This window comes from Eurosta solidaginis, chromosome 2 (genome assembly GCF_040869045.1).
Source record: "Eurosta solidaginis isolate ZX-2024a chromosome 2, ASM4086904v1, whole genome shotgun sequence".
Lineage (NCBI taxonomy): Eukaryota > Metazoa > Arthropoda > Insecta > Diptera > Tephritidae > Eurosta > Eurosta solidaginis.
In genome coordinates, this window is record NC_090320.1 from 197501654 (window position 1) to 197527647 (window position 25994).

General features: G+C 41.1%; 3 protein-coding genes and 1 long non-coding RNA gene across 5 annotated transcripts; 1 reads left to right on the forward strand and 3 right to left on the reverse strand.

The window, feature by feature from the left end:
- Positions 1-284: 284 nt before the first annotated feature.
- Positions 285-8213, forward strand: Saf6 (SAGA factor-like TAF6). 2 transcript variants are annotated; one of them, XM_067766855.1, is made up of 8 exons: positions 285-701; positions 781-927; positions 981-1133; positions 1205-1346; positions 6635-7288; positions 7371-7501; positions 7558-7663; positions 7725-8213. In XM_067766855.1, exons 1-8 carry the CDS (start codon positions 414-416, stop codon positions 8150-8152), a joined length of 2049 nt encoding a protein of 682 aa, XP_067622956.1. In that variant the 5' UTR covers positions 285-413; the 3' UTR covers positions 8153-8213. The 2 variants fall into 2 exon arrangements, with proteins under 2 accessions (XP_067622956.1, XP_067622955.1); XM_067766854.1 differs by having other exon boundaries at positions 288-719; positions 7725-8211.
- Positions 8115-9993, reverse strand: Dbp21E2 (putative ATP-dependent RNA helicase Dbp21E2). Its single transcript, XM_067766856.1, has 2 exons — positions 8994-9993; positions 8115-8931 (listed from the first exon to the last, which is right to left on the reverse strand). The coding sequence occupies exons 1-2, from the start codon at positions 9858-9860 to the stop codon at positions 8203-8205; spliced, it is 1596 nt and encodes a 531-aa protein (XP_067622957.1). The 5' UTR covers positions 9861-9993; the 3' UTR covers positions 8115-8202.
- Positions 9994-21974: 11981 nt separating this feature from the next.
- LOC137242542 (uncharacterized) lies at positions 21975-23320 on the reverse strand. Its single transcript, XR_010950283.1, has 3 exons — positions 23120-23320; positions 22511-22641; positions 21975-22450 (listed from the first exon to the last, which is right to left on the reverse strand). It is a non-coding gene; the product is annotated as an uncharacterized lncRNA (long non-coding RNA).
- An 11-nt stretch (positions 23321-23331) lies between these two features.
- Positions 23332-25670, reverse strand: LOC137241787 (putative nuclease HARBI1; the record flags this gene model as incomplete). The annotated part of the gene is made up of 4 exons (XM_067769189.1): positions 25406-25670; positions 24785-25105; positions 24461-24731; positions 23332-23763 (listed from the first exon to the last, which is right to left on the reverse strand). Coding segments are annotated over exons 1-4 (1035 nt in total), but the record flags the coding sequence as incomplete, so codon positions are not given.
- Positions 25671-25994: the final 324 nt, after the last annotated feature.

The window sequence follows — 25994 nt, forward strand, 5'->3', positions numbered from 1 at the left end:
TAGTTCGCGCAAATCTTCGCCAAAAATTAAAATATTTTGATTTTTGGCGAACATTTGCGTGAACTGGCAAACACCACCATACACGACAGAAAAGGTCGCAGAAACATGACATAACGGGAATGTTCGCGGAAATGTTCGTGTCGTGTATTTGGCGCTTTAGCGGCACCAATAATCGATTGCATTGATTCTCATAAGGTTGTTCGAATCAGCTGTTAAAAGGTTACCGATATGGTTACCGATAAACTGTTATCGATTGTTATTAAACTGTTATCGATTTGTAATGTAGTTGTCGTGATTGTGCTCAGTGATTTATATGTGCACTATTTGTTATGGAATCAATTTTGTTTATTTTATGTATTGTTTTTTGCAGCTATAAACAATAATTTAATTTGCAGTTAATAAATTGCACTAGTATGAAGGGAAATAATTTAAATTCTTCCGACGACTCATCGAAAGCACAAGCAAGTAGATCTACAAAAAAATCTGCTAAATCGCGTGCAAAATCGACAAAACTCGATTCCTCTGGGACCGGAAGCAGTGGTGCAAAGAATTCTACCAGCTTCAGTAGCAATCAAGCGGGTATATTAACGAATAATTTAGCAATAACGCCAACTACACCTACCACCAGCAATCCCGGAGGCTTATTTGATGCACCTTCAAATTCACTTACAAATGGTGCATGTGGTGCAAGCGGCGCCGATGTTAGTAATAGTTCAAAGGTGAACGCAGATAAGGTTTGTATAGTTGTACAAAAGATACATTTATTTTCCTTTTGCTTAGAACCATTTGAAAAGCTATGCGGGATTGGAAGGGCGTTCAATAAAAATTATTTGGGAGCAACATGATCAGAGCGATGTGGAATTGTCGACAGAAGTGTGTGCGCGTGTCGCAGAAGATGTATCATATAAATTGTGGGAATTGGTAAACGTAAGTGGCTTCACGAACATAAATATGCACTTCTATATCTCAGCTATTGGTAGAATATCAAAACATATTCCCGGCATTCTGGTGGAACTGTAACATACGATTTGGTAAATGAGGTATTGGCGGATTCTGATGTTCCCCCTTCTTTAGGTGCTATGGATAGCGATTGGGATCGTATTGATTATGATGGTAGTTACTTTTTTTACTCAGTAAGTTTTCATTACAGAACCTAATATTCACTATAAGGACAGAAATAAATACAAATATTTATTTAATACAGGACAAAATTATAGAGCTCCGTGACGAGTACCAAAAAGAAGTAACTATGGAGCTGCCCGATGGTGCGGATTATGAATGCACTTGGCCTGTTGATGAGAAGATGAGCGAGATGATAAGAAAATTTGTACCCAGTTTGATCAAGGGTAAGCAAACATGAGTGACTTAATTGGCGCTTAACCGTTAAAACGCTTATGGCCGTCCAATAAAGCTTTTCTGATAAGTGGTGTCACACCAAGGGAATTTAAATCGTTTCCAATAAAAATACATTTTAGCCGGAGGATCATCTTTCATTCGCATAGCATGGCCTAACCAGGGCAGCCGTTGTTTTATAATTCGCTACACTATGTTGATGTCAGCGTAAAGTTCGTACAGCTCATCACTACTTCTTCTTCGGTACTAACTGTCGCCAACGTGGAGAGGTCGGTAAACTTTCGAAGAACTTTTAACTCGAACACTACTAGAGCCCTTTCATCTGATTTTGTCATTGTCAATGTTTCGGCACCATATGGCAGGAAGGGTACGATAAGTTACTTGTAGAGTATGATTTTCGTTTGCCGAGGTAGGACTTTGCTTTTCTATTGCCTACCTAGTTCAAAGTAGCGTTTTTTGGCAAGAGTGATTCTTCGCTGGATGAGTTAATTCCCAAAATATATCCGCTGTGGTAGTAAACTCACTCATAGTGCTGGGATATTCGTAGGTATATCCGGATATCCATCCATATTGTCCGTTGACACGGATGGGTGGGCTCCACATTACAATTGGAGAGATGTTTGGTGTTGTTGTTGTTGTAGCAGTGCTTCCAATAGGTGCGACCGATCACTAAATTCAAGGGGTTGTGTAGCGCAATATATAGCTTCTCCAACCCAATTGTCAACCTCACCTTCGAGCGGCGAATCCCGTTTCACTAACAGACGAGGCTCTGGCGACCCCAAGCTCCTCATGGAACTTGGGGGTGGGGAGTGAGGGATGGCTTGAAGGTTTAATGTGGCCATATAAATCGTTCCCGAGATGGTCGGGCCAGCAACTTAATGGTGCTGTGTTACTGGAGCGTATCGGATCTGTATCCGACAAAGAACCATCACATCGATAACACTCCCCAAAGCCTTCGGGGAGTAACCTAATCGCTACAACAACAACATCACTAAATTTCATCAATATCCTCTAACGGGAGTCCAAGGAAACTTGCTGTTTCAACAGGGGTGGACCATAATGAGAGGGGTGTTAGAGGCATTGGTTCCACATTACAATTAAAGAGATGGTTGGTGTCATGTGGGGACACATTGCAAGTGTGGCATACATTTTGTATGTTGGGGTTGATTATGGATAGGTAAGAGTTTAACCTGTTACAGTATCCAGATCGAAGATAGGCTAGAGTGACTCGCGTTTCCCTGGGGAGTATGCGTTCCTCTTCTGCAAGTTTTGGATACTGTTCATTGCGTACTGGATTCACCGGGCAATTCCCGGCATAAAGGTGCGATGCCTGTTTGTGGAGTTGACTGAGGACCTGCTTGTGTTTTTTTGCATCATACGGCTGAGTTCTCGGGTGCCGTATTTCCACATAATGCTTATGGCGATGACTCCTTAAGCCCCTGGGGGTGTTGGCTCATCAATCAATCAATCAGATGTCTGTTGGGATGCCCAGGTTTCTGGATATTCAACAGCAACTGTTCGGTTAGCATCTCATTTCTCTCCCTGATGGGGAGTATTCTCACCTCATTATGTAGATAGTGTTCTGGGGACATAACAAGACAGCCCGTAGCGGTTCTGAGAGCAGTATTTTGGCAGGCTTGTAGCTTCTTCCTGTGAGTTGTTTTTAGGCTTGGCGACCATATAGGGGAAGCGTAGCATGCAATCGGCTGGTCAATTGCTTTGTAAATGGTAATGAGCGTTTCTTTGTCTTTTCCCCAAGTACTGCCAGCAAGAGATTTGAGGATTTTATTACGGCTCTGAATTTTCTGTGCAATTGCGGCTGCATGCTCACCAAAATGTAGATCCTGATCGAGACGAGATTTCTCGCGAGTCTCGCCTTCTCGAATCTCGAATGACTCGTAAAGCTCGTAAGGCTCGCGAGCGTCTCGACATTCAATTTAATCGATTAATCGGCTGTTTTATATAGAGGTTATGATTTCTTATGGAGCACAGGCAAATTTTCCACAAAACCACAATTAAAAAGACCGAAATGCATAGAATACTGCCACTGAAAATTGAAAGTCGAGAAGCTAGCGAGTATTACGAGTATTTCGATATTCGAGAATCTCGCGAGAAGCCTTGTTCTCGATGTCTCGTTAGAAAAATAAAATATTGTGAACAAAATTGTATGTATAAGAAAAATGTTTTGAGTTAACTGTCATTGGAAAGCAATATAATCAACAAAAAATTCACAAGTAAAAAAAACCAAGTGTATAAATACTGTCCATACAGCAATTATGTTTATGTCGAGAAGCCCGCGAGATTTACGAGTATTTCGAGAATCACGCGAGAATTCGAGTTCTCTGTTTCTCGGGTCTCAAAAATCTCGCTTGAGTTCGAGAAGACCTCGTAAGCTCTACTTTGAAGTAGGGTAGCAAAATGGCTTCAAGCGTCTTGGCTACTGGCGATAGGAGAGATATCAGGCGATATGGCTCTCCTATGTTAGCTGGTTTCCCAGGCTTTAGTAGCGGAACGACCTTGACCATTTTCCATTTTTTGGGAATGACAAAGGCGGAAAGAGACAGGTTGAAGACATGTGCTAAATATTTGAAATCCTCTTTCCCTATGCTTTTAAGCATCGGCATAGCTATGCCGTCTGGGCCCACTGCCTTGGATGGTTTAGCATGACCGATGGCGTCCTCAACCTCTTTGGCGGTGATGGTAATTGAACACGTGCTGAATTTATGTTTATGTGCGTGTCTGTTGGCCCTCCGTCTATCTTTGTCGACCATAGAATGCATTATATATTGTCGACAGAAAGCTCTCGCGCATTTTTTCGCATCCGACAGCCAAAGGCGATGGAGATTTTGTCATTGTGCTTAGACGGATTCGATAGGGACTTTACACTGGACAAAAGTTTACCTACACCGGCAGAGAGGTTAGATGGTTGGTGTCATGTGGGGACACATTGCTAGCAGGACATACATTATGTATATCGGGGTTGATTCTGGATAGGTAAGAGTTTAACCTGTTGCAGTACCCATATCAAAATTGAGCTAGAGTGACGCGCGTTTCCCTAGGGAGAGTGCGTTCCTCTTCTGCGAGTCCTGGGAATTTTTTTTATGAACTGGAGTCGAGGATATATTCTAAACCCCTAACCCGACACCTGTTTGTAGATATCACTGAGGAACTGCTTGTGCTTTATTACTTCATACGGCTGTGTTGTCAGGTGAAGCATATCCTCGCAATGCTTACGGAGATGACCCCTTAACCCCATGCGAGGTGTGGCCTCATCATTCAGATGTCTATTGGGATTCCCAGGTTTCTGGGTATTCAACAGAAATGTTTGTTCAGCATTTAATTTCTCTCCCTAATAGAGAGTACGCTCGCCTCATTATGTAGATCGTGTTCTGGGGACATAAGAAGACTGCCCGTAGCGCAGTGAGTAACCTTTTACGCGTAGCAAGCAATCGGCCTTCCAATTGCTTTGTAAGTGGTAATGAGCGTTTCTTTGTCTTTACCCCAAGTGCTGCCGGCATGAGATTTGAGGATTTTATTACGGCTCTGAATTTTAGGTATAATTGCGGTAGCATGCTCTCCAAAATGTAGATGCTGATCGAACGTCACACCCAAAATTCTTGCGTGTAAGACAGTCGGTTGTTGTTGTTGTTGTTGTAGCAATTAGGTTACTCCCCGAAGGCTTTGGGGAGTGTTATCGATGTGATGGTCCTTTGTCGGATACAGATCCGATACGCTCCGGTAACACAGCACCATTAAGGTGCTGACCCGACCATCTCGGGAACGATTTATATGGCCACATTGAACCTTCAGGCCATCCCTCCCTCCCCACCCCCAAGTTCCATGAGGAGCTTGGGGTCGCCAGAGCCTCGTCTGTTAGTAAAACGGGATTCGCCGCTCGAAGGTGAGGTTGACAATTGGGTTGGAGAAGCTATGTGGTGCGCTACACAACCCCTTGAATCCCTAAGACAGTCGGTAGCGTAATGCCATCGACGTATTTTGTAAATAAGGTCGCCGAGGATTTGGTCGTTTACAACGTCGGGTTTCGCGAGGTGAAACAACTGGAGAGATCTGTTTCTTTTATTAGAAAGCTCCTCGATGTGTGGGACTGGGCCTACGGTCATTAATGTGCAGTCATCGGTGTAGGAAACGATAGTGATAGGGCACCACCCTGTGGTACCCTTTGTTTAATTCGCATCGGTTTAGATATTATGTTTCCGAATTGCACCAATGCTTGCCGACCAGACAGATAATTTGCGGTCCACCTCTTGAGACTTAGAGGAAGGGAGGACCCTTCCAAGTCTTGCACTAAGGTGCCCTGGTTGACCGTATCAAATGCAATGTCTAGCGCAACGGGTATTGTCCTGTGGTGGGGTTTTTTGTTTAATCCGCAATTTTTTTGCGTTAATGGCGTTTAGCGCGGTGGTAGTGCTATGTAGCCATGATGATGATTGACGAGGCTCTGGCGACCCAAAGTTCCTCATGGATCAAGGGGGTGTCAGGGCAGGATAGCCTAGAATGTTTCATGTAGTCACTCCAAATCGTTCCCGAGATGGTCGGGCATGTCCTTTAAAGGTGCTTGTTACCGGAACGTATTGGATCTGTATCCGGCAAAGGACCATCAACATCGATAACACTCCCCAAAGCCTTGGAGGAGTGTCCTTATCGCTACAACAACCACATTCACTCTAGGTGAACTCTATCTGAATACTGTAATAGGTTAAACTCTTACCTATCCAGAATCAACCCGACATACCTAATATATGTCCTGCTTGTAATGTGTCCTCAAATGACACCAACCATCTTTTCAATGCCTTTCTCTCGGGTGAAACTGCAAGTTTCCTCAGAGCTGAAGCTCTGGCGGTGCCAAGTTCCTCATGGAACTAGGGGGTGGGGAAGATGGCCTGGAAGTTTTTTTAAATCGTTACCGAGATGGTCGGGTTTCTACCTTAATGGTGCTTGTTATCGGAACGTATAGAATCTATATCCGGCAACATTTTTTCAGACAAATTGTGTTTTATATACGAGTTCAACCAGTGAAATTTCAACCTTTAGCTTTTAAAATGGGACAGAAATGGCGAGAACCCTCCTGTCTGAACATTCTGTGGTATGGGAGATAAATTGTAGTGGTCCGATTGTAGTGGTATCAAATTTTGTCAAGATATCTAAAAAAAATGAGGGACAAGTTTGCGTTCAAACAGGCAGGCGGATTAAGATTCCTTTGTAGCGATATATCAGATATTCTAAGCATACTTGTTTACTGATTAAGATTGGTAATTTTCAGTTGTACTATATGGCGATGAAGACGAACTGGATACCGCTTTGTCTGAAGCTGCGTTCTCACCACTTCTCGGCGCCTGCTACCGTGTCATCCTCTCTAAACTTATACAAATACTAGCTTTTAAGCAAAATGAACAAATAAGCGTACGATGCTGGAAATTGCTCCGATCGTGTGCATGCAATTCACATGCGCGATTGCAGAGCGTACGAACAGAATATTTTCATTTATCCGAAATACTAGTTTCGCAATTGCTCGCTCCATATGAAAGCATAAAAGTTCATCCCCAACCGAAGTCAGAACAGCAAAGTCAAGGCGTCAACATTAAGACGGAAATAGATGAGGTAAAGTTAGAAGATAAAAACGAAATGAAAACAGAATTCATGGATCAGTCAGAGTTATTCAACACACAAAATACGATTACAAATGAGAAGGTGTTTAAGTTGGAAAATGATGAATCCTGTGATACAGACGTTGAAATTCGACCAGACGTATCACCATATTTTGCCAGTCCTGTTGACTGGAGGTACGTTGATGAATTGTGTTCCACAATTGGCCATTTAGCTGCATCTAGCGGGTTTTTTCAAAAGGAATGCATATTTCATATAACCAGAAGACTACATAGATTTTTTGAAGGACGCAGTGTGTCTACTGATAGAGGTAAATTGTAATGATAAGCCAATGTTGTTAAAAGTAAAAATATAAAATACAAAAAAAAATATAACATCTTTTTCTTTTACAGATTTTAAGTATATAAGTCGTGCTTTGCGTGGTTTAATAGCTTTGGGGGAGTATGCATTTCGCGAATTCACACCATTCATATATAAATTCAACGTGGAAACTGTACCTGATAGCTTCTGGAATGATTACGCGGTAATTCGTATAAATATAAAAATATATAAACTTAAATTAAACAGTTTTCATTAAAGCTAAGCGCGGTGTTTGTGCATGGTCCTGACGATATATTTCTGTACGAATGGCTTGAATATTTGTGTGGTGCCGATAAACTACAACCATTTTTAGTATATTACGCACGTAAATCTTAATGTCACATTGAATGTTACATAAGAAATCTTAAATTTATTTTTTCACACAGAGTACTTCGAAAAGTTTCTAACAGCACGCTTTTTGCGGCGCAAAGTAGGTACTTTCAAAATATATTCGAAGCCGGGTGTGCGCCGTTTAGAATGGAATGCATTAGCTGCAGCTATGTGTCATGGCGACGATCCAAATAAAGCATTAAAAGCCAAGCCAAAAATCAAAGAAGTATTTCCCGATTTAGTAGCACCTAATCTTAACTTGAATCGCGCTGGCAATATACGCTTCAAGTTTGCAGGTTGTCGTCCAGTAATACTTAAATCCAAAACAGTCAACAGCAATGGAAAGCCATATAGAGAGTCGACTATAACGGGGGTTCCGAGTGGACACAGTGATATACTTATAGCACGTCGAAAATTATTCAAACCACTAAGTAATGAGAGACGCATTGTACCATTAAGTAGTTTTTATTATCTAAGAATATAAATAATTTATTGAAAAGTGTATCTTATTAAAAAAAAAATTATTATTTGCTTTTAAAAAGCTTCTTCCTCTGGTAATGCCATACCTGCCGCCTGCATATCGTTCAATATTTTTTTATTTATCAAATTTTTTATGTTCGCATTAACGTTCGGTAATATACCACCGGTACGAGCTGCGTGTTCAATACGTTGTACAACTTCTACTTCGCGACGCGACGATATAAAATTGGTAACCACAGCTGTTTTTAAGTTACCCACTCGTCCTATCCGTCCGCAACGATGTATATAATCGGACACATGCAGTGGAAAGTCATAATTGATAACGTGTCGAATATTGGTTGTATCCAAACCTCGACTGGCTACATCTGTCGTTGAGAGTACATCATATTCACCATTTTGGAATTTCTCGAAGCGTCCTATACGTATTTTCGTTAACATATCGCCGTTGAGATTAACACTGCGCACACCGTTGTTGTTAAGAAAAATATCAACAAAATCACTAGTAGCTGATTTGTTGCTAAATACAATTAGTGACTGATTCTTGGCAATATCCTTCTGCACCAACTTCAACAAATTTAATGGCCTATTTTCTTTGGATATACGCAAGAAACGTTGCTCGACGTGTGGCATTAACTTGTGTAAATTTGGGCTTGTGACTTCATGTAATGTCTGTACGTCTATCACCTTTTGCAGAATTTCTTCTGTGTTGGTGGGCATGGTAGCAGATGCTAAAATTAGCTGTGTTCCAACTTTTTCATCATCCTGCGTATGGTTTCTATGAAACTGTTAAAGAATAACGAGAGGTTTAGGGAATAAAATAATTTATAAAATTTTAGAAAATATACCGGAAACCGTCGTAAAAAGTGCGTTAGCTTTTCGGTGAAGCTATCATCTAACAATGTGTCTGCTTCATCCAGAACAATGTGGCGCACTTCTCCTACTCTATAAATGCCAGTTGTTACGAGTTTGCTAATGGCTCCAAACGACGCAACTACTATATCAACATCATCAAAATCTGGATTAACCATTAAGCGTTTTGTGTTTCCCCCTAATATTGTTTTTATTCTCACATCAGTCCCTTGACACAATTTTTCTGCTACACCACCTATTTGCGCAGCTAATTCACGACCAGGTGTAAGGATTACTGCCAAAGGCGTGTTCAATTTACGTTCTTTTTTATTTGTTTGTGAACTGCTCCATCTTTGTTTGCGTTCAATAATACTTTGAGCGATTGGAAGCAGGTAGGCGAGTGTTTTGCCACAACCAGTCTCGGCGGCGATTAGCACGTGATGTCCATCAAGCACTTTGGGTATAGCTTTGACTTGTATATTGGTGAAAGAACTTATTCTGAATTCGTTCTTGACATTATCTAATAGTTTGTCGTTCAAAGAAGTGTTGGATCTACTGATAAAATCTTGAACATCAAGCATTTCTGCCCTTATATCCATTTTGCTTACAGTAGCATTGAAAATCATAAAATCACCTTTTGCTTTGAAGTGCTTCCAACCGTTCGTCGCTAATGGTATTGTGCCAAACTTACTATATTCCGGAGCTGGTACATATAAATGGAACGGGGTTCGTTTGCAACAGATAAGGGGCTTTCGTTTTAGAGATATACTTTCATTTTGACTTGACTCAATAGCTGGAGCGGCGGCGGTGGAAGATAAACGAAACGTGCCAAAAATTTTGGATATCTTTCTTCCTTTCAGCATATTTATGGTTGATTGTCGGTAATATAAATCTGTAAATAAACGCCGGTGTTGAATTAGCTGTTAATATAGGGATGAGCACCCTGACTTAAATCGATAGGGATGAGCATCCCTGACTTAAATCGATAGGGATGAGCATCCCTGAATTAAGTCGATGTTTGGGTCTTGTTATCGAACTTTCTATTGCTGGATGCAGTAATTCTTTACTTTAGCTGCCAACTGCTAAAACTCGTCCAAAAATATCGGGAGGGGTGTCAAAAGACACGTTTTGGACCCAGGACCACGAATCCGAAGCGGCAATTATTTATTTTTTTTTTGTCAAAAGATATTTCCCAAAAACCGAAAAATGACCCCCGGGAGAGCTCCGAAACCGGGGATGTGATCCATAGTATTTTTGCGCAGAACACCTTTCTTGCAAAAAATTACTCTGGGTGGGTCAAACGCTGGTTTGGAGGCCAAAACTATATCCGCGCAAGACACTTTTACCCACAGTTTTTTTGTGGGTTCATAAATCAACAAAATTACAACAACCACTTGAAAATTTTAAATTTTGTTTGCAAATATCTCTAGAAAGAAATAAAATTTTCAATTTCCCCTTTCAGATTAGTGGTCCTGCGTCCAAAGTACGTCTTTTGACAGCTCTTCCGATATTTTTGGACGAGTTTTAGCAGTTGTGAGCAAAAGTAAAGAATTACCCCGACTTCAAGCATCGCTTAAAAAGGGCCAACATTTTTGGTGTTCCCGCTGTTCTAGAATTTTACTAAAAGATCTTGAATTATTTGAGCTAATTACGGATAATCGAAAAAAAAATGTATATGGGAAATCCAGTTTTTTTAATTAGAAATTAGGAGTTTTTTTGGGATTAATGGCAGGATTCTATGACCATAGATAAGATAATTAATTTAGGATCGCACTGCGACTATTGGTCTAGCGATTCACCTGGCTTGAGGGATTTGATGTGAGAATGCTCTGGACATGGCCCATAAACTTAGCCCTGCGTCTTGAGATTGCGTTAAATTCCAGGAGGATATGATCCGCCGTTTCCACTGATCGATCACAAAATCGGGATGTATTGTTCGATAGTATGCCCAGCTTCTGCATGTGGCTATTCAGTCTACAATATCCTGTAACTTTGATTGTCTCAAGCCTGGCATATTGCGCCAGTGTTCTTCCCTATTTTCCCTCTCTTCCACTTATAAATGCCCCCTAAATTCCTGAGGGCCTACTGGTAGGAACGACTCGGGACCGATAGGTCATGTCGTTGCTGCCTCTCTGGCCAGGCTGTCTGCCTGCTCATTACCTCCAACTCCCCTGTGGCCAGGAACCCAGGCCAATAGTAGTTCGTTGTGTGCTTCTAGTTGATTTAGCTTTTCAACGCACTCAAGGACCAGTGCTGACCGTATTTCGAACGCCGAGATTGCCTTTAGGGCGCCCTGACTGTCATTGAGTATGGCCATTGTTTCATTGGAGTATTCGCGCTGGAGGTTCAGGTCAGCGTACTGGCTTATGGCGAATACTTGCGCTTGAAAAAATACTCGGGTATGCTCCCGGAGGTGTTGATACCTTGGAACTGGGTCCGAAGATTCCGGATCCAACCCCCCTGGCGTGTTCGAGTCATCGGTGTACCATACTATTTTATGTAGGTGCTGAATGCTCTCCGTTCTGCTTTCCTTTCATGTACCCTTGTCTCCCAATTCTACTTTATAACTTTATCTTTGCCCGAGCCCTCCTTGGCGATATTCAGGAGGGTTCGCTTGGCTGACTGCTCTATCGATATGCGCAGCGGGGTTAGATCGAGGATAGCTTCAAGCGCTGTTGTGTGGCATGTGCGCATAGCTTCCGTGATGCACACACACACCAGTCGCTAAGTTTTTCAGTGCTTGCCTCGTCATACTCTCAAGGGCATCTTATGCCACTGTTTGATAGCTTTTCAAGGAGTTCATCCACTACTAGGCTCCATAGAAGGGGTGACAGAACACCTCCTTGGGCGCACCCCCTCGTGGTATTGGCCTTAACTGCGCTATTACCTACACGGACTTCAGCGATTCTCGTGCGGAGTAGATTGTCAATCCATCTCTGGATAGGCATCTGAATTCCCCTTCTCTCCAGTGCTTTATTTACGCTTTCGTGAGATGTGTTGTCAAAGGCACCCTTGATGTCAAGGAAAGCGAAGAGCAGAAGTTTGGCTCTTCTGCAGTATGCCACCAGCTTCTGCACGTTATCTGGAGGGACCGTGTTGTCGTCTCCCAGGAAGTAGGCTGCGGCTAGCACAATACTGGTGTCGTCTCCATTCACTTTCACATTGATTTGTACTGCCACCAGATCTCCACTTAGAAGCTCTGCAATGCAAAAATAGTTAATATCTGCTTTAAGCATCACACATGTTCTAGGTCTCTGCTGAGAGAGATCCCAAATTACTTTATTATTACTCACATTAAGGACCCTCACCTATCCCTGTCCTGTAAGCCCAAGGTTCCTGAATGAGGGCTATGCCCAGATCATCCGAGGCGTACCTCGTCGCCAATACAGCCGAAGCTGCAGTGGCTTGATGGAGGTTGATCGGGGCTCTTTGAATAGTAATGCCGACCATTTTGGCCTGTCCGGCATTATCGGAGCGTCTTCATCCGACAACCCGCTCTCAATGTCGTCCCGTCTGCCCAGTGCCCTATTCTATAAACTATTCCCTGGTTGCTTCTGCCGCCAGGGTCTCACTTGCATCAAGCCGTATCTATAGTGCAGCTTGAATCCGTTCCTACGTGTGAGCTGGTAGGATTCCTCATCTATGCCCACGTCGAGACGTAGGCCCGTTTCTTCCGCGCTACTTCCTCGTTCGGTGGTGGCTGTTCTTTGCCTGTGGTCTGGTTTATGCATGCACATGCACGTGTATGTGTGCTTTTTGTCAGCACTCATGCATAGCATGTCGGGGTTGATGTGTGGGTGCCTTTCCCCTCCAAAACGGAGGATTTTGCGGGTCAACGGTTGTCGCTTTCTATACAACCGGCCTCTTGGATTTCAACAGCCGTTCTGTAAGCATCTGCCGCCAGCGATCTCTGCCGTTTTTCCTGCCAATATATTCAGGTAATATTGTACCCTAGTTATTTGTATTGTTACGAATATTAGCAAAACTAAGGAGTGCTGCCAGCTCTAAGCCGATCTAAGCAGTGACGTGAATGCACATCAATAATTCAATCATTATGTATCTACATAAACGAATCAATAATTACGTCTACACATATGTACACATTCCGACGAGCAACATTTACATACAAGGCAGCGAGAGATGAGATGTCACACACCGATGAATTTACTTATACGCTTATGTGTGTGCGGGAGACTGTAAACTACAAACACATGCATATACCTTATCTGAGTTGCCACAAGGGAGAGCAATAATTTGTGCACGTAGTTGTGGCTGGCGATTTTGTAGCCGAAACAACTAGTAACTTCTGGAAATCGAAGAGCCTAGAAGTATGCAGCGTAAACTATAAAAGCGATGCAGGCGAGTAAGAAGTAATTCAGTTTGATTTGAGTTGATCAGCAGTTACGACTAAGAAGATATCTAGCGAGCAATACCAGTATTATTTTGATTAGTGGAGTTTCATTTGAGCTATCAGTTTGGTTATTAAGCTATTCGTTGCACAGTTTGAGTGTTATTGTGAAGCATTTTAATAAAGGCCATTTTTCCATTATTCAATATTGGAGTTATTTATTCAACAGTTTAGCGATACGAACCTAGCAAAAGGGGCAAATAAGAGGATTTGCAGCAAATTCGTTACAATTGGTGTCAGAAGTGGGATTGTTGAATAAATTCCAGAGGACAACAAGGACATGGCAAAGTTCGGTGAATTGAAGATCCAGCAACTGAAAAAGGAGTTGGAGAACCGTGGATTAAATACAACCGGCAATAAGATCGAACTTCAAGCACGGCTACGAGAGGTAATGGAGTCGCAAGGAATTGATGTGGACGAGTTTGTCTTTTATCCTGATGGGGACGAAACAACAACAAAAATTGAAGAGAAAAACGAAACATCGCAGACAGTTACGAGCACAGACTTGAACATGATATTGGCTGCAATATCTGCACAAACATCGACAGTAGCATCAATGTCGTCGCAATTGGCATCCCAACTGGAAGCGCAAGAGACACGAATAACATCGAAGATGGAAGAACAGAAGACGTATATGATATCCCAACTGGAATCGCAGGAAACTCGTATAACATCACAATTGGAAGAGCAGAAGACATATATGGCATCCCAGCTGGAATCACATGAGACACGTATTTCAGAAATGTCGACACAGATTACATCAAAGATGGAAACACAACTGAAAGAACAAGAGGCGCGTATATCATCAAAACTCGAAGCGCGTATGGACGAGAAAATAACGCAGTTTGAAGAAAAATTCGAGGCAGAGGTGGATGCGTTGAGAGGTCGTATACAGGAATTGCAACTTAATCGGCCGGCTGCTTCAGCGAGTAATCCAAAGGTAAAGACACCATCCTTTGACGGTTCTGTTCCTTTTCAGGTCTTTAAGCTACAGTTTGAGAAGACCGCAGCAGTGAACCAATGGAATGCTGAAGATAAAGTTGCAGCTTTGTTCGTGGCACTGAAAGGTCCTGCTGCCGAAATCTTACAGACTATTCCAGAGTACGAACGGAACAGTTATGACGCATTGATGGCTGCTGTAGAACGGCGATACGGAAGCGAACACAGGAAACAGATATTTCAAATAGAATTGCAAAACCGCTACCAAAAAGCTAACGAGACTTTGCAGGAGTTTGCTTCGGACATTGAAAGATTGGCTCATCTTGCAAATGCGGATGCACCCGTGGAATACACGGAAAGAGTGAAGATTCAGAGCTTTATAAATGGCATAAGGGACGTCGAAACGAAGCGAGCCACATACGCGAACCCAAAGCAAACATTTTCTGAAACGGTATCCCATGCATTGACTCAGGAAACGGCGTCATTATTGAGTAAACCAGCATACAAAGCTCATCGTGTGGAAGTAGAAAGGCCAGAGTGGGTAGATACAATTTTGGAAGCTCTGAAGGGATCACAACAGAAAAATGCCGGAGTTATGAAATGTTTCAAGTGCGGTAACCCAGGTCACATTGCACGTCATTGCAGTAGCAATTCCAATAGTTCCAACAATGTGGGTGGCCGTAAACGCAGAGCTGAAGGAGACGAGCAAATCTCCAAATCCACTCAATCGTTAAACTAAAGCGAGTCAGCCGCAAGGGGCGACAGCTGGCTCCCTCAATTGAATGCCCCATAATCTCTATCTCGCAAATTGGAAGAAGGTCAAGCAATCTTACTGTCGGAGGACATGTGGATGGAAAGGAACGTTTACTGACTGTAGATACGGGTGCATCCCATTCCATCATTCGATCAGATTTAGTCAACAAGAAGATAAGACCATTGCTTGGAGCAAGATTACGTACAGCCACGGGAGAGGACACCCAGGTAATTGGAGAAGTAGAATGTGAAGTAGCAATTGGGAACGTCTCGGTACTTCACAATTTTATAGTGGCAGGTATTGTTGATGAAATCATAATTGGAGTGGACTTCTTAATCAACCAAGGCATCAAGATCGATATGCAAAGTAAGATGATGCGATATAAGAACATGGATGTGCCACTTAATTTCGGCTACGAGAGAGGCTACAGCAGTAAACGAGTGCTGGTGGAAGAGAGTCAGCGAATACCACCAAAATCCGAAGCAGTCATCTGGGCAAAGGTTGATGGAGATTGTGGGACAAACAAATTGTGGGTTGTCGAAGCAGCAAACAAATCAGCACTAAACATACTTGTAGGAAAAACCCTGGCTATGACAAAACAAGATGGACGTATTCCGGTAAGAGTACTCAATGAGTTCAAGTCACCACTCAAACTGACTAAAGGAGCTATTTTGGGAAGATGCCAAGAGGCTGAAGTAGTTATTAACTGTGAACAGCTCCAGGAACACGTTTCAGCTAGTAATACTGATCTTTCAAATGACATCACGGCATGGACACAGGGGCTAGAGGAAGCATTTAAGAGTAAGGCAAAACAACTGCTCCTAAAGTACGCGAACATATTTGACCAGGATGATTCTAAACCAGGCCGCACCAACGTTGTGAAGCATCAAATTGACACTGGAGATGCGAGGCCGATCCGTCAAGCTCCACGTAGTGTTCCACTGGCGAAGCGGGAAGTTGTGAGTCAAATCATTCAAGAAATGAGCGACAGCGGCGTCATCGAACCATCAGCTAGTCCATGGAGCTCACCGGTAGTACTTGTAAAAAAGAAGGATGGGCAAATGAGGTTTTGCGTGGACTACCGGAAGTTGAATGACGTAACGAAAAAGGATAGCTACCCATTGCCAAGAATTGATGACACTCTGGACTCGCTATCTGGTACGAAATGGTTTTCCACGCTGGACTTGAAAAGCGGCTACTGGCAAGTGGAGGTGAAGGAGGAAGATAAAGAGAAAACAGCCTTCAGTGTCGGTGATGGTCTTTGGCAATTTACAGTGATGCCTTTTGGACTTTGTAATGCACCAGCTACTTTTGAGAGACTCATGGACCAGGTACTGAAAGGACTACATTGGAAAACATGCTTGGTGTACCTGGACGACATCATCGTATTGGGCAAGAACTTTGATGAACATCTTAAGAACTTAGAGGAAGTTTTCCAGAGAATAGCTGGCGCTGGTCTGAAGTTGAGTCCCAAAAAGTGTGCGCTGTTTAAAAAGGAAGTCAATTATTTGGGTCACAAGGTAACGACAGAGGGCATCTGCACTGCGAACGAAAAAATAGATGCTGTACAGGATTGGCCAAGACCACAGAACCTACATGAATTGAGAAGTTTTCTTGGGCTGTGCACATATTACCGCCGATTTGTACCAAATTTTGCCAGCGTAGCCCATAGTCTCCACGAGCTAACAAGAAAAAACAAAGCTTTTGAATGGAAGAAGGAGCAAGAAGTGGCTTTCCAAACACTGAAGGAGCGTTTGTGCACTGCTCCAATGTTAGCATATCCGATTCCAGGAGCAACATTTATTCTAGATACAGATGCGAGTGGATATGCTATAGGAGGCGTTTTATCACAACTGGTCGATGGACAGGAGAAGGTAGTTGCATATTACAGCCGTTCGATTGGAAAACCAGAGAGGAACTACTGTGTTACGCGGAGAGAGCTGTTGGCATTGGTAGAGTGCATTAAACATTTTCACAAATACCTCTACGGCCAGCGATTCCGTGTCAGGACAGATCACGCAGCGTTGAAATGGCTTCTGCAGTTCCGTAATCCGGAAGGACAATTGGCACGGTGGATCGAGCGACTACAAAGCTATGACTTTTCCATTGAGCATCGAAAAGGTAGTACCCATGGAAATGCTGATGCAATGTCACGAAGACCATGTAGTTTAGAATGCAAGCACTGTTCAAAGGCCGAGGCTAGAGAAGACATTATAGATGTCCGGCTAATGACTATAACGTGTACGGATGAATGGGACAAGGAACAACTAAGAAAGTGTCAGCTAGAAGATACAGATCTGTCACATGTTATGCAAGGGCTCGAACGAAACGAAAGACCAATCAGAGAGGATATGTCAGCAGAGAGTCCCATTGCGAAGTCATATTGGGCACAGTGGAACAGTTTGGAATTGATATCCGGTTGCTTGCATCGAGTATGGGAGAGTGAGGATGGTCAATGCAAGAAGAAACTGATAGTTGTTCCCAGAAAGAGGATTCCTGACGTGCTCAGCGAGTTGCACAATGGTCCAAGTGGAGGCCATCTTGGAATCACGAAGACACTCGAGAAAATTAAGCAGAGATTCTATTGGGTTGGTTGCCGTCAGTCGGTCACCGAGTGGATTGCCAATTGCGAGGTATGCAACAGAGCGAAAGGGCCCAAAACCCGAAGTCGTGGCCAGATGAAGCAGTATATTTCAGGTGCACCATTTGAAAGGATCGCCATGGATGTCGCAGGTCCATTTCCTACTAGCAACCGCGGAAACAAATACGTACTGGTGGTTATGGATTATTTCAGTAAATGGCCAGAGGTATACCCAATCTCAAACCAGGAAGCAGAAACAGTAGCAGAAGTGGTTAAAAACGAATGGGTTGCAAGGTATGGTGTACCAATGGAGTTACATTCTGACCAAGGCAGGAATTTTGAATCAGCTGTGTTCCAAGAACTGTGCAAGAAGTTGGGCATTCGAAAAACACGGACAACTGCATTGCATCCTCAGTCCGATGGTATGGTGGAACGTTTCAATAGAACATTGGAGGAGCATTTAAGGAAAGTAGTCGACAAGTACCATAAGGACTGGGATACACACATATCATTATTCTTGATGGCCTACCGATCGGCAGTACATGACACAACGGGCCAAACTCCTGCAAAGGTAATTTTTGGCAATGACCTTCGACTGCCAGCTGATTTGAAGTATGGGATAGATGCCGATGCGGAGAGGAATGTCAAGAAATCCACTGATGTCTTAGAAGAAGAGCTGAGAGAGATACACGATCTGGTAAGGCAACGAGCAAAGATTATGAGTGACAAGATGAAAGCGAGGTACGATAAAGCAATTAATTCGGAAGGGTTTCAGGAAGGAGATTTGGTGCTGCTATACAACCCACAACGAAAAAAAGGTTTGTCCCCGAAATTGCAGTGTAACTGGGAAGGCCCATACAAAGTTGTAAAACGGATCAACGATGTAGTGTACCGCATACAAACCACTACCAAACCACGAACCAAAATGAAAGTGGTTCATTTGGAGAGATTAGCAGCGTTTAGATCGAGAGATTTGTCTGATCGGGACGATCAGACTTAGGTGGAGGGCAGTGTTACGAATATTAGCAAAACTAAGGAGTGCTGCCAGCTCTAAGCCGATCTAAGCAGTGACGTGAATGCACATCAATAATTCAATCATTATGTATCTACATAAACGAATCAATAATTACGTCTACACATATGTACACATTCCGACGAGCAACATTTACATACAAGGCAGCGAGAGATGAGATGTCACACACCGATGAATTTACTTATACGCTTATGTGTGTGCGGGAGACTGTAAACTACAAACACATGCATATACCTTATCTGAGTTGCCACAAGGGAGAGCAATAATTTGTGCACGTAGTTGTGGCTGGCGATTTTGTAGCCGAAACAACTAGTAACTTCTGGAAATCGAAGAGCCTAGAAGTATGCAGCGTAAACTATAAAAGCGATGCAGGCGAGTAAGAAGTAATTCAGTTTGATTTGAGTTGATCAGCAGTTACGACTAAGAAGATATCTAGCGAGCAATACCAGTATTATTTTGATTAGTGGAGTTTCATTTGAGCTATCAGTTTGGTTATTAAGCTATTCGTTGCACAGTTTGAGTGTTATTGTGAAGCATTTTAATAAAGGCCATTTTTCCATTATTCAATATTGGAGTTATTTATTCAACAGTTTAGCGATACGAACCTAGCAAAAGGGGCAAATAAGAGGATTTGCAGCAAATTCGTTACAGTATTTACTGAATAAAGTTCACCCATTATAACGAGAAATTCTCGTCTTTCTATTATTTTATTCCCGCATACACCCGTTCATTGAGATCGACCCGGTGCGCCCACCTCTCGCAAGGATCAGACGCACCCCGTCCGAACAGGTTGCCTGCCTCTATTATGCCTTTTGTTGGGCCGCTTCTACTCTTCCGGGTTCCGCTCATTGCTGTTCCCTTTCTGGGGCCTTTCGCAGCTGCTTTGTAAGCTGCTTCTTGAATTATGCTCCGACGATGAGCGCCTAGAATATTTATCCTCTTTGATTCAGCTTAAAAATATAACTGGGGAATTTTGAAGTTTCATAATGGCCGAGCCACAATGAAATTTTTCATATAAATTCGTTCAACGGAATCTTATGCGTTCCAGTAACACCGCCACTTCCGAATTGGCATTGCAAGTTTATTTCGCCTTGCTCATTCACATACAAAATTTGCGGAAGCACTGTTATAAACAATTCAAAAGAAAAGTAAAAAATCCATATAAAATGACAGATAAGAAAAGCTCAAGAAAAATTTCGTTTGGCTAAATTTCTTACGCAGTACGCAGTTCTAAAGTAATTTCATACATTTTCTACTACTATTTCCTAAAGTTTTTTAAGAAACAGACGCCATGACAACTCTGTTTTGGCAAGAAAAAAATTACTTTGCATTTATTTCTTCAAGAAAAGTGACAGTTACTGCAGGACGTTCAAATATATTATTGCTTCATTTGAATATTTTAATACTAAAACATTTAAAAATGGAAAATATACGCCCCAGCCAGCAAAAGCGCCAAAAGCGTGCATTTAACTTTTCTTCAGAAGAAAAGTTAAGTCTGATTGAGGAGATAAAGGCTAGACCACGTATCTGGAATATCGGCGACCCCTTACATTCCAACAAAAACGCGGTGCAGCAGTCTTGGGAGCAAATTGGTATCGTTCTATCAAAGCCTGGTAAGTGAATACAGCTTTTTTAGGTAATATCCATTAACACACGATTAAAATTTGTAGGTGAAGAATGCAAAGCAGCTTGGATCAGTTTGAGGGAGAGCTACAGATATAGGGAAAAGGTGGCTCGGAAAGCTAAAAGCGGTAGTGAGGGGGGAGAACCGCTAAGTGAACCATCAGTAAGCGAAAGCGTAGATTGGGAGTTCGCTGCTGAAATGTCGTTTTTGCCAAATGTTTCGCAAAAAAGAAAGTAAGCAATATGAATTTTACATTTATATACATATTTAATTATGTTAATTTCCAGAACGTTTACGTCAACCACTGATGTCGAAACCGGAACACCTGATGCTCCTAGTCCCCAATATGATTATGTAAGTTTATGTTTAGTACAATATGTTTTTGTTGAGGGAATCCAAAAAATCCAAAGAAAACTATACGTTCAATTATGAGTGGTGGCGGCCTCTAGTTTATCCCCCACAGGCCATTCTATAACGTATGAATGTGCCCGCGGTAGGTATGCCTGACGTAAGAGGCGACTAAAATACCAGATTCAAGGAGTATTGTAGCGCAACCCTTGCAGGTTGCCAGCGCAATATATAGTTTATCCAAACCCAATTGTCAACCTCACCTATCAGTGGCGAATCCTGTTTCAGTAACAGACGAGGCTCTGACGACCCCAAGCTCCTCGTGGGCCTGAAGATTTAATTGACCCCTATAAATCGGTCCAGAGATGGTTGGGCTATCACCTTAATGGAGCTGCGTTACCGGAGCGTACCGGATCTGTAGCCGGCAAAGGACCATCACATCGATAACACTCCCCAAAGCCTTCAGGGAGCAACCTTATCGCTACAACAACAACCGTTTGCTTACACTAAGTAAGAGTTTCACCTTTGGATTTGCTCTCATTAACCAGCACATTTCTATTGACTTGTAGCAAAATGCATTGCAATCTCCTTTCACATTTATCTTTCACACAGGCCCAACATCGACTTCACGCCCAGCACGCCAATCACAAAGCGAAGAGGAATGGAAGAAGTTTGACAGCCTTTTGTAACAACAACAAGATCTCATAAAGGGTAGGGAACCAACCGAGTCTGAATCGCCTTTCAAGCAGGCCTTTACAGGTTTTGAATATCTTCTTAAACAGCTTCCTAGGCCGGTAGCTGACGAAGCGTGCTGTGATTTCATGAACACATTATTGGAGAAGATAGCCCAGCAAAGACATAGACCGTCCCAAAACTGAATGAACTTACTTTTTTTCTACTATATAAAAAGAATGATTTAATTTATTGAAATACGCATATTATTACTGATTTAATTTTTGTGTTTTTATTTATCATTTTCCAGCATTTTGATGATTAATTTTTGAATTTTTCTTCTTTTCAATACAATTTGATTACTTCTATCGAATAAATACTGAGCTTTCATACAGTTCAACAAAATAAATGATAAAATAAGATTACTTTTAATAATCAAAAACTGAAAATCATTTTTCGATCACTTTTTTAAATCATTTTTGAATAACTTTGATGAATAAATTTTAAGATTTTATAAAAATGAACAAAGAGAATAATAAAACTTGTTTACTTTTAAAACACTTTTAAAACAGTTTTTCAATGACAATTTGGAATAATTTTTGAATTTAATTTGTCTACCTTCTGTGATCAAAAATTTAAAATCATTTTTCAATCAACGTTCTTAATCTTTTCATACTACCTTTGTTGGCTAAATGATGAATTTTATATTTGTTAAAACTTAACTTCTCATTGAAAATCAAATTTTTCTTCATTCCTTCACATTTTTTCTACCATAAAATCCAAAAAAAAATTACAAATATACAAAACACGGAGAGCACCACCGATCGTTATTCCAAAATTGTTCAGATCTCGATCTGTATGAGCCTGATACCAAAAATTATTGATTTGGGAGAAAATTTACATTAAGTTATAACAATATATAGATTTTGCACCACAGGAGGAGAAGAGAGGGGGGGTGTCATTGCTCACTTTGTTAGCCCTCGACTTATTTGACCCATTGAATTTGTAATATTGAATGTTATTAAATGTGATCAAAAAATGAGTGTGAAAACTGTTCTGCCTGTGTGATATATCCGTTATCCAAAAGAAATGATCTATAATTAAATAAAAAACAATTTAAAACAATGTTAAATTCTTCTTCAATGTAATCTTACCTGATATGGATATGTATATCTGTTATTGCTGTAATTTGCTTAGCAATAAAAAACATCAAGTAAAAAGTATAAAGAATGCAATTAGTTTCAAGTATTTTGTGCAGCTCAGGGATTATGCTCGGTGAACTCGCCTGTGTAAATAATAAAAGCAAATGATTTATTTCAATCGTACCTATAAAATATTATATAAAGCAGTGTTGATAAAATTAAATGAAACAAGTAAGGAGGGGACTGTTTTCAGCTATGCCGAAGACTTCATACCTTTCATGAATGAGGCTGAAAAATAATCTTATCCCGTTCGTAATCTCCAAATAATCGGATGTATAAGATAAGAAATATACATACCTAAACTATTTTTAAGATAAATATAAAATAAAAAATGGCAAAAAACCCCCTTATCTGAATGATCGGTTGTATGGTATGGTATGTATGATCAAAGTGATTTTTTCAGGATATCTTCTATGATATATTAGAATATATATCACTTTATTTCGACTTTTGGTACTCTGCAATGTGTTATGTTTTGGAACTTAACGTGGTAAGTTCAAAACATAATTACTTTTGTCAAAAACCAAAATTTGTACATCTAAGTCTGTTGCTAATACATACCATGGTTAAACAAACGCCACATCATTTTGCCATGGGACGGATCCCTCGTTTGAGTTAACGTACTCCTTGAGCAAATCACGTATATATTTTCCATATTCAGATGGCCTTCCATGAAAAAACCTTGATTCGTTTTGGTCCTCCCAGATTTCATGATCTCCACGTATCCATTCTCCGCTGCTGATTTCATGACCAGAAAATGTGTTCGGGCAGTATTCAGAACCAGCTTTGTTTATTTCCTGAGCTGATACTATTTCCTGAGCACGTTGAGGGGAACAAAAAAGTATTTTCCTCAAGCATAACCATTTTGTGCTTAAGATTCCAAATGCATTTTCAATACATCTACGAGCTCGGCTCAGCCGATAATTGAATATTTTTTCAGATCTTGTCAGCGATCTATGAGAATAGGGCTTCATTATTCGTTTACTCAATGGGAAGGCGTCGTCCGCAACGATGAAATGTGGTACGTTTTTCCCGTTGATATTTGTGTCAGGGGGAAATGGCAACTGGTCTCTTATTATCTTTGAGCCGAATTCAGAGTAATTGAAAATGTTGGAATCACCTTCACTACCGTATGCTCCTACGTCTACATAAGTATATTTATAGCACGCGTCACAAGCAGCCAAAAGAACTATAGAGTGAAACCCCTTCATGGAAAGAAAAATATATAAATATATCAAATATAAATCTCATGATTACACTATTTATAATCAGTCTAAAACCTTCATGAATAGCACAATGTAACGCGCCAGTACACGATCTAAATGTACTTAATAAGCTTAGAAATTCGTATGTTCCTGCATCTCCCCTCATACAGCATCTCTGCCTTCTCAGCAACTCCCTTAACCCTCAGGCCCTATATGTTTTCTACCTCCCTCCCTACATCTTAAGATCTTGATGTATATTGGAACGATTTTCCGTCATCCCTTGTCAAAGTTGCTTTCGAGACAGAACGAACGAAAATCGACACTGATGATGGCACAAAGCCGAAACTGGTTTGTCTCGAACAAACTTTCACAAAGGATGACGAAAAATCGTTCCAAAATACATCATTTATCCATCCTGTCAGAAAATCAACAAAACAAAATAAGTCTTTAGATCTTCTTTCTCTCGGTCTTACCTTACCCAAAATACAGCATGTCTATCGAGCTTCGCTTTTCTACCCCTTGACTCATTTTATACCATCCCCTCTTCCGTTTTCATCCCTATACAACCACCAGACTTTCAGCTCGTTTAGATAAAAAAAAACACTCATAAAAGTTACAGCCTGTTTATTTATAGCACAACCACAACAATTGTAAGCTATGCCCGTTTTTGGTTATGAAGAGAGTATGGGCATCTCACCTTGTAATTAAAAAATATGCTTCCGCTTTTTGGAGGCGCTTTAATGGCCACATGCTTACCGTCGATGGCACCAACGCAATTTGGAAAATTCCATTTTTCTTTGTAGCTCTTAGCTACTGCGGACATGGTTTGTTGGTTGAATGGTGGTATTTGGCTCTTCAAAGCTGTGCATATAGCTTGACAGACGTGGGATATTATAGTGCCAAAATGTTGCTTACTCACTCTGTAGCAGGAGGCTATATGTCGACCCAAATCACCTGTTGCTAAGTACCTTTTTATATCATTAACTTCACGAAAAAAACTTAAAAATTAATAACTACTTACTCTAACCCCATTGCTAATTTTGTTTTTTCTGGTATGAAGTCGTTCGGTCTATTGTTTCGCTTCCTCCGTAAATGTGGAAGTAGTTCTTCGTACAAGATATCAAACGTTTGTGGACTCATCCGGAAATTCTCATTAAAAAGGGTAGGTGAGTGTCGCAAGTTCTCAAAATCCGTCTCAAACCTCCCTTTTTGATTTCTCTCAAGAAGGTAAGGGCTTACACGGTACCTTGGTGCTTTGTGACGAACACAATGACTCTTCATTACTTCAGCGCCAACCATTAAAATTCCTATGTTCAATGTTGTCATTAAATCTTCCCTGAAGCTAAATAAAAAGAAATATAAGTAAATACGATTAAAGGGATCTTACTAGGTGACATGCAAAACTTAATTGTGTTGACGCGTTTTGACCCCCCATTCTAATAGTCCGAAAACGCAAATACATAATTTTATTTGTGCCAAGAAATATTTGTAAAAAACAATAAAAACACCCTGAGCCAATCCAACACAGTTTGCGCGATCCATACAGAAATAGCTCGAAACAAATGTGCAACCAAAATTAAGCAGTACACCGCCACCTAGTAAATGACCTAACATAAACACAGTATAGGAGTTTATATTTTACCAATGAGCCATATTGAAATTACGCAAATGTATATTTAATATTATAAACAGTTTTTGTATCCCACTCCCTGAAGGATCTTCCACTGCTTGAACTTCTATTTCTTTGCAGCTCCTGAAGTTGTTTTTTACTTTGCGAACGTTTCACTTATTAATTTGCTTATTCATTTTCACAATTTATTATTTCCCGACACTTTTTTTCAACTAGTGTTCTTTATTTTGCGAAAAGTGAAAAATATAGATGAATTCACGAATTCGTATGCAAATGCGTTTTGTTTTTATTTCTTCTTCTTTCCTTAAGCTAGTTCAGCGTGCACAACGAAATGTCAACATTTCTTGGCTACTACTTTTTCATGCTGAAGAAATAATAGAAAATATTTTCTTGTGGTTTTCTTTTGAACTGCGTACAGCCCTTATACAAGAAAAATACTTGCTTACTTATATTCACCCTTATCGCGAGTTTTATTTTCACCCGAAAATATTCACAGTTTTCGTTCACCCTATCGCAGAGGGTGGCGAAACAATTTTTCGTGTTCGAAAAAGATTTCACCTTATCGGCAACTCTTTTTTCGGGCGAAATGAACAGCGGGGAA

Excerpts from the sequence above, each read along its gene's own strand:
- Saf6 (XM_067766854.1), top strand. The coding sequence starts at position 414 with ATGAAGGGAAATAATTTAAATTCTTCCGACGACTCATCGAAAGCACAA. Across the intron at positions 7,289-7,370 it reads CAGTGTGTCTACTGATAGAG|ATTTTAAGTATATAAGTCGT; the intron begins GTAAATTGTAAT and ends TTTCTTTTACAG. Across the intron at positions 7,502-7,557 it reads GCTTCTGGAATGATTACGCG|CTAAGCGCGGTGTTTGTGCA; the intron begins GTAATTCGTATA and ends TTTTCATTAAAG.
- Dbp21E2 (XM_067766856.1), bottom strand. The coding sequence starts at position 9,860 with ATGCTGAAAGGAAGAAAGATATCCAAAATTTTTGGCACGTTTCGTTTA. Across the intron at positions 8,932-8,993 it reads ACTTTTTACGACGGTTTCCG|TTTCATAGAAACCATACGCA; the intron begins GTATATTTTCTA and ends ATTCTTTAACAG.